The 12528-nt window shown below is 37.9% G+C and overlaps 1 protein-coding gene across 1 annotated transcript in view; it reads right to left on the reverse strand.

Moving 5' to 3' along the window:
* The window catches only part of LRP1B (LDL receptor related protein 1B), a 1938012-nt gene that overhangs the window by 1238674 nt on the left and 686810 nt on the right, over positions 1 to 12528 (reverse strand). Inside the window, exon 3 of the mRNA XM_084800259.1 lies at positions 3227 to 3364. Coding sequence (XP_084656385.1) covers positions 3227 to 3364 — 138 coding nt within the window. The remainder of the gene's footprint in view (positions 1 to 3226; positions 3365 to 12528) is intronic.

Below are 12528 nucleotides of genomic sequence, written 5' to 3' on the forward strand. Positions count from 1 at the left end.
AAATACCTTACAAGAAAATTCCTGTATATAACTATGCCCATATAAAAATCCATTTTTCATCAAATGGAACAAAATTACAGAGATTAAAATATCCGTGTTACAGAAAATCATTAATAATAGATATTTTTTTTATTATTTGACTAGAAAGGAATTGATTTCGCCAGGAAACATTCAGAAAACAATTCACTAAACACAATAGTGTTCCCAAGACCAGAACATAATGTTCAAATCTTTAAGCTTTACTTATTATTAATTTTCATAAAGACTACAAATATCCCAACAAATGTACTTTGAATCATTTATTAGAAGAAAGAGCCCAATTCTTTTCTGAGTCATGGGTTAGGCTTTGTGTGTAATTATTTAAATTAGAGTACATGTTCTGAAAACAACAAGATTTTTTAAAAGACACCAATGCTAGGAGATGTAATTCAGATGGAAGTGCTCAACACTGCAGTACAAAGTGGACTTTACCACTACTTTTCTTATTTTCTATCTATAGCAAGAAGGTCCCTAGATTCTTAATACAGAGGGTGCTGAGATTTGGTGTTTTCAGAAACCATGTTTTCATCACGTTTCAGCACGGAAAGCACTCTGAATGTGGAGAGAAAAACTTTTTTCATACAAAGCAATTTTGCTGACAACCAGCCACTTTTGTCTCTTTATGACACAGCACTTAGCCATGTGTGTACATAATCCCAGCATTCAGTGAGGCAAAGGCAAGTTGATACCTATGAGTTCGAAGCTAGCCTGATCTACAGAGTGAGTCCAGGACAGCCACGGCTATACAAAGAAACCCTGCCTCAAAACAAACAAACAAATAAACAAACAAAGACACAGGATATACATTGAGCAAGTCTCATGTTTTCTGAAAGATTTTTTTTTCTGTCCATAACTTGGAAGCCAGTTAATTGCAACACAGTTCTGGATTTATCTTCTCAATAAAAACATATTTAGTCATTCAATCTGGAATGACATATCTTTTAGCCTTGATCCTATTATTGTATACAATACATAGACAAACAGGCAATTGGAGGAACCATTCTATGATATAAAGAGCAAATGCAAATGCAAATTGAGCTGTATTGTTTATTAAGTCTAAATCCACCCATCTAATAGGCAGTCTCTAAGCATGAGCATTCGAAAGAGATATAGAGAATGAGTGTCTCTAGGAAAATTGGAAATTTGCCAACAGGTGGTGCCCTTTCCTATGTCACACACTGCCCAGAGCCCAGACAAGTATCGTGTCATATTATATTATTCTTTATATCTATGTTTTCATGGATATATGTGTGGATCTGCACATATGGCATCGAGTTGCCTGGAGCTTGAGTTACAGGCACCTATGAGCTCTCCAACTTCTGTACTGGACACTGAACTCACATGCTCTTTAAATGTAGCAAGAACTCTTAGTCACAAATCCGTCTGTCCAACTCTGTCTCCACACTTTTATAAAACCTCCTCTGTCCCATGTACCTCACTGACCCTAACACGAGAAACATTCTTTTTTTTTTAATTTTTAAGATTTATTTATTTATTAATTCATTCATGGTACATCTCAATTGTTATACCATCTCGTCTATCCTCCCATTCCTCCCTCCCTCCCACTTTCACTCTATTCCCCTCCCCTATGACTGTGACTGAGGGGACCTCCTCCCCCTGCATATGATCATAGGGTATCAAGTCTCTTCTTGGTAACCTGCTATCCTTCCCCTGAGTGCCACCAGGTCTCCCCATCAAGGGGACGTGGTCAAATATGGGGCACCAGAGTTCATGTGAAAGTCAGTCCCACTCTTCACTCATCTGTGGAAAATGTCCTGTCCATTGGCTAGATCTGGGTAGTGGTTTAAAGTTTACTGCACATATTGTCCTTGGGTGTTGCCATAGTTTGAGCAGAACCCCTGGGCCCAGATCTGCCCGTCATAATGTTGTACTTGCAGGATTCTAGGACCCTCTGGATCCTTCTATTTCCCCGTTCTCGCATACTTCTCTCACCTAAAGTCCCAATAGGATGCCTTCACACCTATCCCACTTTCCTGGTAGGTGAAGACATTCATGGGAAATATCCCTGGGGCTAGTATCTAGTTATAAGTGAGTATATACCATTTGAGTCTTCCCACTTCTGGGTTAACTCACTCATTATGATCATTTCTAGTTCAACCCATTTATCCACAAATTTCGGGAATTCTATCGCTTCTCGGCCTTTTGGCTAAGATAAAGTGTAATATCTGTTCTTATCCATTCAAAACCCTTTCCTGTGTGTTTCCCTCCTTTGTATCCCTACCAAGGGGCCCCAGTATTTCCCTTTGATCCTGAAGGAGTGGATAGATAGCAGCAGAAGAAATAGTAGCTCCTTGTAACTCTGTCCCAAGCCTTAGTGTGTCACTTCTTAGTGGAAAGTCATATTCCAAAACTTGGGACAGAGGGCTGGTGCTATGACACAAGTAGAGAGAATATGAGAGAATTTGGAGCAAGTCTCCATAGGTACAGGCACCCACAGCTTGCCCTGGTCCTGGCCTGTACTTTGTTAGCTGCTGTGAAGACAAAGAGGAATAAGGACAGGTGTAGGGGATTTCTTCTTTCACCCAATTCTGGCCTGATCCGCTTCCCACCTTAACTTCTCAGGCACCTGTGATTCTTAGTCTCATGTTTCATACCTGTCACCGGTCCTCAGTGTTTTAGAATGTCCCACTTTCACTTATATCCTTACTTTCTCTTTATTTCAAGTTTCTCTCTCATATATTTGTACAAATTATATTCTGATATTTAAAAATACATTATAATTACAAGAAAGTTATACAAGAAAGATAGCAGGACAGAAATAGTATTAAAGAAAATACTTCCCATAAATACATTCATTTAAATACAAAACTGTTGTAGTGTTCCCACCCACATTTTGTTTAAGACAAAGATTGAATAAACAGGCTTGTGGGTTGTTAATCTATGATGATAGTGATTCCTCACTTGTTTTTTGCTGAAAAGAAAAATTTTATGTGAAATATTATTTTTTAAAGCCCAGTTTCAAAGTCTGGGTGTCTGTTTGCTAACATGTTTTTCAATAAAATGTGATAATTATAAGCATGAACTTCACACTGAGAGACTGGCAATAAGACCTATGCTCTCTCACTAACAGCTACAGTTGAAAGAAAGAGTGTTTAGAGTTTTCTTTGAATGTTTTTGATTATACAAAGTTGAAAACTCCAATTACGTTCTTCCATAACAGACTCACCCTGGCAGTGTGCTCCTTCATCAAAACCGTCTGGGCAGTCTAACACTCCATTGCACAGCTGTGACAAATGCACACAGGCACTGCTGCCTCGACAAGCAATGTGATTCAAGTGGCACTTGAGATCCACCTCCTCTGGACCTGTAGATGAAAGGAAAGAAAAGGCATTATAATACCTTTATTTTTACAAGTATAAAAATTAATAACATTAATTAGATATTAAAATCACAGACAGAACTACCAGAGCACAGCTGTGATCTTCGAAAAGATCAAGATTGTCTGTGTGGATAGAAATCTCATTTTAAAAGGCCTATAGCACAGAAAATGCTATACTTTTATTTCAAATAATGCACTAGTGCATAAACACACTTCCCAATCATTAAAGCATCATGGAATGCAAGCCTGAGGATTGGTTTTCTGCCTCTCTTCTTCCTAGATGAATTAGGTAAGGATGTCAAACTTCTTCAGCCTCGATTTTGTTAGCAGTTAAAGGTAGTTATTGTCTTGTTTTTGCAAAACATCATTTTAGATTTAAGTTGGGCACCAAATGAGAGATGTGATCATAGCTAAGTAAAGACTGTTTCACCACTGAGAGTTGTCCTTCATAAATACTTTATAAGTCCTTCTTTTCTGTTGTGACTCCTAAAGGAGGAAAACTGACACTTTCAAGTTTACTTTCACCACTTAAATGAGACAAAAAAAGTAATAGTGAAATTACAACCAGAGTCATGTGAAATTACTGAATATGCAGATGAGGCTGTTTTTATAGAACAAGAAATGAAAAAGAAAAAATACATTACACAAGGAAGTAGAAACTAATATTGCTAACAGCAAAATATACTTTTGAATCCTGATTATGTATAAATTGTTGGTCTGAGTAACTTGTTTGATTGAAAGAGCTGTTTTCTTCAAACTTTTACATTTTGTCTTATATAAAAAAATGACTCCTAGCCAGGGCCATGGTAGACGTCTTTAACCCAGCACTTGAGAAGGCAGGGATAAAGGGGTCTCCATGAGTTCGAGGCCAGCCTATTCTCCAAATCGAGTCCAGGACAGCCATGGTTACACAGAGACACTCTGCCTTGAAAAACCAAAAGAAAAAAAAGTTGACTCTTAATTATCATTATACTCATAGATCAATACGTCTCTCAACACTCATAAGAATGTTTCTTTTTCCGGTAAATGGTTATTAACACAGAGACTCACACTTGCCAAGAAGCAAAGAGTAAGAGGCTGTGGGATGTTCAGTCTTTGGTGGGGCATCTCTATCACACTCCCTTCTTCCAAGGCTTAGGGGTCATTGTTGAAGATGAGGCAGAGAGAGCGTAACATACAAAGGTGGCAATGTTTACAAAGAAACAGGGCCTTTCGCACACAACAGTTTTTGTGATGGATGGCATGAGCAAGACCCGAGCAAAACCTCAACGTCAGAATGGAGCAGACAGCTGAGAACGACATTCTATAGCGAGCCATGAGGACACTGGCACTTGCTGCTGGGAGAAGCAGAGTCGGGTTTTCATTAAGGTGTGACAGAAGGCGTTGACTATTTTCCAGAGGATGAGCACCTTCCACAAATCTAGTGGCAGGGTCAACAGGGCTTGATGAAGAAAGAAAGAGCACAGTGTAGGGCAGGGAGCTGGCTCTAGGAGGCATGGGAAGGGAGGTTTAATATGATTTATAAAAAATGATTGTACCATACAGGCTTACTAATTGTAACAGACCTATTATGAGAAATGTGAGATATATTTTGTTGTAGTGCTTCTTTAGCATTAGTAATCATTATTCCTAAAACTACCTGTTGTTTCAAAAGTCTGTATGTGGATATTTATTTTTACTTTATTAATTATTCACTTTACCTCCTGGTCATAGCCCCCTTCCTCATCTCCTTCTGGTACCACCCTCCCTCCCTGTTTGCCTCATCACTCAGAGAAGTGGAGCCCCCCCCCCACCCACCTGAGCATATCAAGTTGCATCAGGACTGAGTTCATCCTCTTCCCCTGTGGACTGACGAGGTGGCCACCCAGAAGAAAGTGATAAAAAAAAAAAAAAAGCAGGCCACAGTGTCGGTGTCTGTCCCCATTCCCCTTAGTAGAGGACCCATATGAGGACTGAGCTGCTCATCGGCTACACCTGTGTGGGGTCTAGGTCCAACCTGTGCATTGCCCATGGTGGGAGCTTCAGTCTCCAAAGACCCTCGTGGGCTCTGCTTAGTTTGCCTTGTTAGTCTTCTCGTAGAGCTCCTATGCCCTCTGGGTCCTTCTATCCTTTCACACTCTTCCTCAACTCTCCCTATGCTTCACCCAATATTTGGCTGTGAATCTCTAAATCTGTTTTCATCACCCATCACCTGCTGGATGAAGCCTAGCTATGCTGAGTTTCTATCTGCAAACATAGTAGGGTGTCATTAATCGTGTCAGGTGTTGGCTTTTACCCAAGGGAAGGGTATCAGGTTGAGATAGGATTTGGTTGGCTATTTTCTCAATCTTTGTTTTATTTTTGAGCCTGCCTGCACATTTGCTAGGCAGGGTAAGTTTTGGGTTGAAGCTTTTGTGGGTGGGTTGGTTTTCTCCTCTGTCCACTGGGGATCTTGTCTAGTTACAGGGTGTCCTCTTCATTCTCCACAACCCCTGCTACTAGGAGTCTCAGATAGAGTCACCCCCATGTCCTCCACAGAGCGTACCCTGTTATAGGTCCCCAGCATGCCACAGAGAAGCCTCCGCCCAAGCTTTCTCTGTTTTACTGCAAGCCCTCTGTCCTCCTGCTACAGCTCTTCCTGAGTCTGATATTGATCCTTTCTTTAACCCCTTCTGCTCTCTGTTCTAATTCTGAGGGAAATTTAAGCATCTTCCCTTGTTGTGTATCTTCTTTAGTTCTGTGAATTGTAACATGGTTACCCTGTACTATATGGCTAATATCTCCGTATACGTGACTACATACTAAGTGTGTCTTTCTAGGTCTGGGTTACCTCACTCAGGATGATCTTTCCTAATTCCATCCACTTGCCTGACAGTTGCATGATTCCCTTCTTTTTAGTGGCTGAATAGTATTCCATTGTGTAGATGTATCACAGTTTTTTTATCCATCTAGGGTTGAGGGACATCTAGGATTTTTCCCAATTTCTGGCTATTATTATGAGTAAGGCTGCTATGAACATAGTTGAGCAAATGTCCTTGTTGTATGATGGGACATCTTTCAGGTATATGTCCATGATTGGAATAGCTGAGTCATGACGTAGAACTATTCCCAATTTCTCAGAAAGTATCAGATTGATTTTTAGAGTGGTTGTTCAAGTGTGTACTTCCACCAGCAACGGAGAGGTATTCTTTCTCCATATCCTCGCCTGCATGTGTTGTCAATTGTGTTTTGCTCTTACCCATTCGGATAGGCATGGAGTGAAATCTCAGAGTCCTTTTGAGTTGCATTTCTCTGATAACTAGGGATGCTGAGCATTTCTTTAAGTGTTTCTCAGCCATTCAATATTCCTGTATTGAGAATTCTCTGTTTAGCTTCATATACCATTTTTCAACTGTATTACTTGGTTTTTGGTGTTTAATTTTTTTTTAGTTCTTTATATATTTTTGATATTAGCTCTTTGTCAGATGTAGGGTTGGTGAAGATATTTCCCTAATCTATAAGTTGTGGTTTTGTTATATCGACAGTGCCCTTTACCTTACAGAAGCTTTTCAGTTTCATAAGGCCCCATTTATTAAATTCAAAAAAATGTATTTGAGTTCATAACAGATAAAGCTAAGTGAAGAGTTGATTTTCTAAGTATTACAAGTAATACTTGTATGATTAACGTGACATAAATTCACTTAAAACAGAAATTATGAAGCTATAAATATTGATGGTCAACACTACTAAGTAATTCTGGAAAATTATGTGACTTTCTTTAAAAGTTAAAATTAGGCATAAATGTCAAAGTGGTCTTTAAGCCAGTGGTGTATGAAGATATTTGTGTAAATTCCAAATGTATACATAATTTGGGGAAATTTCAGAAATTTTATAGTAAGACAATAGAAACTAATAGGTAATTAAAATTACAATTGTTCAACAAACTGTAATGCCCAAGTAGAGCAGTGAAAGTATGACCATCAGGCCAGGTGCTAGTGGCTCATGCCTTTTAATCCCAGAACTCAGGAGGCATAGGCAGTCAGTTTTCTGTGAGTTCAAGGCCTGCCTTGTCTACAAAGTGAGTCCAGGATAGCCAAGGCTACACAAAGAAACCTTGTCTTGGGAAGAAAAAAAAAAAGACCATCTATTTTAAGATGGCCATGAAACTAAAGAAGAATGGAGAAAAGAAAGTCACATTTGGGTCCAGAAGTAAGGCTCATCTTTTTACAAACTGAGAAAACAGAGACATATCTCAAGTATTCTAAAACAATATGTAGAAAGATGAGACTCTTTTAGCACTAACACACAGGATCAAGAGAGAAGCTGGTCAGAAACAGGGAGATGTATTTTCTTTATACACCAGCTGGGGGAGTCTTCCCTCTTGTCTTCCTTTCCACTGTTACTATGGAAACCACAATGGAGCTCCAGCTTGGCTGGCTGTGTTTCAGGCAATCCTTCCAAGACTCTCATACTAAAGTATATTAAGACAGTCATATAAAACTGGGGGTTCTTTGTAAAAGGGCCCTCCACTTTGAGAGTTAAGCCTCCAACTGGGTATAATAATATTGTGAATGCTTTGACCAGTGTCAAAATTATTTAATTGGAACAGAGCAAAATGCATATGCATACACACACTATGCAGGTTCTTCTGGAAAAGTATGGGCACCCGAACAAATTTTAAAGGTAAACAAAGCACTGATTTTTCTAGCAATTTCAAGGAATATTTATAAGATTGACATGATACAAATTCACTTAGAAGTAAAATTCTGAAACTATATGTATCTTCTGTCAACAATTATAAAATATCCCTTGAAAATTAAAAGGCAGCAATGTATTCATCAAACAAAATTCTCCTTAAAGGCAAGCAATAAGGGTATCTCATGTTCTGTGGTAAAATAAATTTTTGATGTTCTATGTTCACCCAAGGACAAATAATCTCATGATGCTCTTTTAGTCCCACCACTGAATGAAGAGAAAAGGCAGTGAGGTTATAGCTTCCAGGCATCCATCTTTTTGAAAAAAGCACATAATGATGGATTCTGTAAGCATCTCTTTCTTAAGTGACTCATCTCTACTACAAAAGGACATCATTAACTGGAAGTAACAGAGGACATGTTTGGATTCTCCTGGATATTAAGAGATTTGCCACTGCTTTTGTGGTTGCTGATTCACCAGGAGTTAAAAATGGTAGAATGGATTGTAAACAAAGTCGCAACAAGGACTTTCAAACAATGTAAAGACAGAAGTCTCATAATGTAACTGTTTTAGCCTAAACACTTGCAATTCACTCAAGCTAATTTTATGTAGTATTATTATATTACTAAGTAGCATAATGATATTTAAAGTATAACAGACGTATCGTCCTCCTTATAAAGATTCATGTTATAGTCATTTTCTAAGGCAGTGTTTTTTCTTTAAATTATACAATTTTCCCAATTAGTTGAAATAAACTCCATTTTTAAAACTAAGCCTTGCTTTAATAGACAAACCTCCAAGGCCGATGTGATTCTTCTGTATTGTTGGCAAAGCTAAATTGTGTTATGAATATGGAGAAAATATTATCTTAGTTCAGTAACAAGGAGCAAGAATAGACAAGCCTCATCTGATGTTTTGTCTCTAACTGAAGATCCTGAGCTTGTTTTATGATCCACAAATGTCTCAGCAGAAGCTGCACCAGAACCCAACCCCGAGCTCTCCCAGCATGCTCCAGTTTCAGTCTACTTCCTGCTTCTGTCTCCCAACAGTCACTGCTGTTGTCTTTCTTATTTATACCTTCTAAGGGCCCTATCCCTTCTTTCTGAAATCCAATTAAATTCTCTTAACCTGTACACAATATTGAAGTCTTGCTGAGTGGATTCTTTTTCAAATAGCAGCCCTGTTTCCTCCTTAAGAATATACAGTTGAACATGTTTTCAGAGTCCAGATTGTGAATATTACTGACTCTGCTCCACATTCAACAGTCTGCTGCTGATTTAGTTTCCCTCAGCACAGTAAAGTTTTACCTGTAATGGTAAACAAACAAACAAACAAACAAACAAACAAAAAACCCCACAACTCAAAAGCCTAGTAGAAAAGAAAACTACCAATTACACCAATACTTAAATCATACTAATTATGACATGCTATGCATTATTTATGGGAGATCCTCAATTAGTAAATTGTAAAGCTAAATATTAAATTGTAGTTTTGTTTGTGCTGAAACACAGGGACCTAGAATCCTTCAGAAACTTCCCTGGCTTCCTGTCTAAATTCATATCCATATCCTACTTTGCTAGTTCTTGCCCCCTTGAACTCCACTGCATTATTGTGGGTGTTTTTTTTTTCCATTTCTTCTAGCATGCCTACATAGACACTTCATGTCTGTTTCACACATATCTTTCTAAAATGGAGCAGCATCAGACTAGAAAGCAGGATCTTCAATAGTACATGAGCATTATTTTTCCTGAAAGATTTTCCATACTGCTCCACAATCAGTACTCCATCACTTCTGGATTAGTCCATGACTCTTATTTTCAAGCATTTTGCTTTGACATTAGATTGTGAGATATCTAGTATCGGTGGTTAGTTCCTCTTCATCCTTACAATACGACCTTCTGACACAGCCAGACACACAATGGGCACTTGATGTTCGGTTGTTGAAAGAACACAGAGTATAGAAAACTGCTAATTTACATTCTTTTTCTGCCATAGGAGAACTTAAATTTTTCTCATATTAACACAATTAATTGATAAATTTCCACCGAGAGGACTTTCACCCTAGGAGTACTTTAATTTATAATGATTCTTAATTTCTAGCCAAATCAAAACAAAAATATTTTGGCGTGCTTTAATTGTCTAATTGAAATTTAATGAGCATTGCTTACAACTAATATTGAGATTTATATCTTGCCTCACTCAGTGCCTATTTTCACTCCCATTACGCACCATTTTTCTCTCACTTCTGGAGTTTTCTTTATATGATACTATCATCTAGAATGCAAACCTCCACTCGTTCCTCTTATCTTTAATCACAAATTAACTTTATATTTCCTCAATAATAGGTTTAAGGTTTGTAATGGAACTGAGGATCCTTCACAAACTTAGCTGTAACTGCCCATAATTTAGTCCTGCCCGTGCCACCCCAGTAATCAAAATAGTATGTTAATTCAAGGGAAAAAATGATAAAGAATGTATAGTATTTCAAATATAATTAAAATTAGATTCATGAACTTTAACTTCTAAACACGACTGTTGACTCACTGTTTGTTAAAATAATCTATGTAGTTATACTCAAGGAAGGAGAAATATGAATAAAGCTTTCCAAAGTCTCATGTGCACTCAATCTAGCAGTAATTCAGGTAGACCAAATAAATTCTGAGGAAAACAGGTTTCTGTAATAGCTTTTGTGTTTACATATTTCAAATGGATGCTGTGAAGCTGCAACAGCCCGAGGAGTTGTAAAGATGAATGATTTTGTCTGTTGCCTCCCTTTAAGGCATCACTGACCTCTTCCTGTTTACTTAGAGCTCTGGGAAAGGAAAGTTTGCACTTTGATAACATGTCCAAGATTTCAAATCTTTTCTCTTTACTCCTAATGTTAAGAAGTCTTAGTGTTAGAGAGTTAGCTGCACATAGCATAACGAGCTATATAAATTTAATGTAGGAAAAGCATGGCTGGGCACTCAGGAAGATTGTGCCACGCTAAAGCAATGTTGCCATGACCAGTGTCCACACTGTGGACTGTGATGAATCTGTAAGTAAATAGATGACAGTACAATTATTTTATTAAAGAATTCTAAATCACATCTAGTGGCATCGTGGTACAAAAGTAGTGTCTCAGGGCTCCAGGGTCAGGGTAGTGCTTAGGAATATCTGCTTCTCTTCCAGAGGAAAACAGTTCTGGCCTTGGCACCTGTATCAGATTGCATTTCCTGCTTGGGGACAGCCAATGAATGCTGTCTTTTGGCTCCTATGATAGCTCACATACATGTGGCCTTAAGACACATATTTAAAAATACTAAAAACAGATCATAAAATATTCTCACGTTGGTGTGTCCATGTGTATGTGCATTTCACTGACTTTAGAGTATATCAAGTGGTTTTCAAGCATTGTATTGACTTTTGGCATTGAAATAGCTCAGGCATGTGAAGTTATAACATTCCCCTGCTCACTGCTACAAGGCATGTTGTGGGACACATTCCACTGACTGCTACTATGACAGATAATTGAGGCCGTGTATGTAAGAATCACCGCTGCTGAACTCAATACTGTCCACTTAGGGCCACTGTTATGTACTATCAAGAGGTACATTTCTTAGAAATCTAGGAAGAGAGAGAATCGTTTTCCTTACTCTTCATTTACAGTCTACAATAATTAAAGGTTAGATACAGATTCCCAGTTAAGACCTAAAAACCAAGGGCAGATTGCCATGAAGTGACTAACTGAAGAAAAAGATTTTGAGATACTTATGTGATAGCCAACTGAATTCAAAAGTATTCTCCATGTATCAATGGCTATCAAATGACACTTTATTTAGTTACTCCTCTCCCTATAGAAACAATCAAGCCACCATTTGATGTTCCATAACAACATTAGAAAATACAGTGTTCTTACTACCTTCCTTTTTATGAAAAAGAAAACTTAAGAAGGTCCTTCGAGGATCTATAAGAGGTTTGACGTTTGGTTGGCTTAGCTTTTTCACATTACTTACCAAACATAAAAATCAACTTACAAACCTAGAACACAGACATAGTTTACACCTCTGACTGAAGATAGCACTAGAAGAGCACCATTTCTGATGTACAAAGAAATGTTATCTCTATTCTCTACAGTGGCTGCACACCACAAACACCAAGACCTTTGGCATCTCTCATAGAACACTTAACAGTTTTTTTCATTTGTATTGCTTATTAACTATTCTACAGTGGGAAAAAGCTATCTGTCATTTACCAGGATTGAATGAATAAGATGAAACCAGAGAGGATATAAATACATGCCTTGCATCTTTTTTTTTACTATAATTTAATGTGTATGAAAAACACATAAGCAATAATTTGGTAGGCCTAATTAGCCTACAGATATATTATGAGGGGAGTCTGTCAGAATGTTCTGTGGCTTTCTCTTGTTGAAACAAGATGATTTTGGCAAAAGAAGGAAGGGAGTGGGTGAAAGAAGAATAAAGATGTCTGAAAACATAATAAGAAATCTTACT

Source organism: Acomys minous, assembly GCF_964271855.1.
Source record: "Acomys minous genome assembly, chromosome: 10".
In the NCBI taxonomy this organism is placed as follows: Eukaryota; Metazoa; Chordata; class Mammalia; order Rodentia; family Muridae; genus Acomys; species Acomys minous.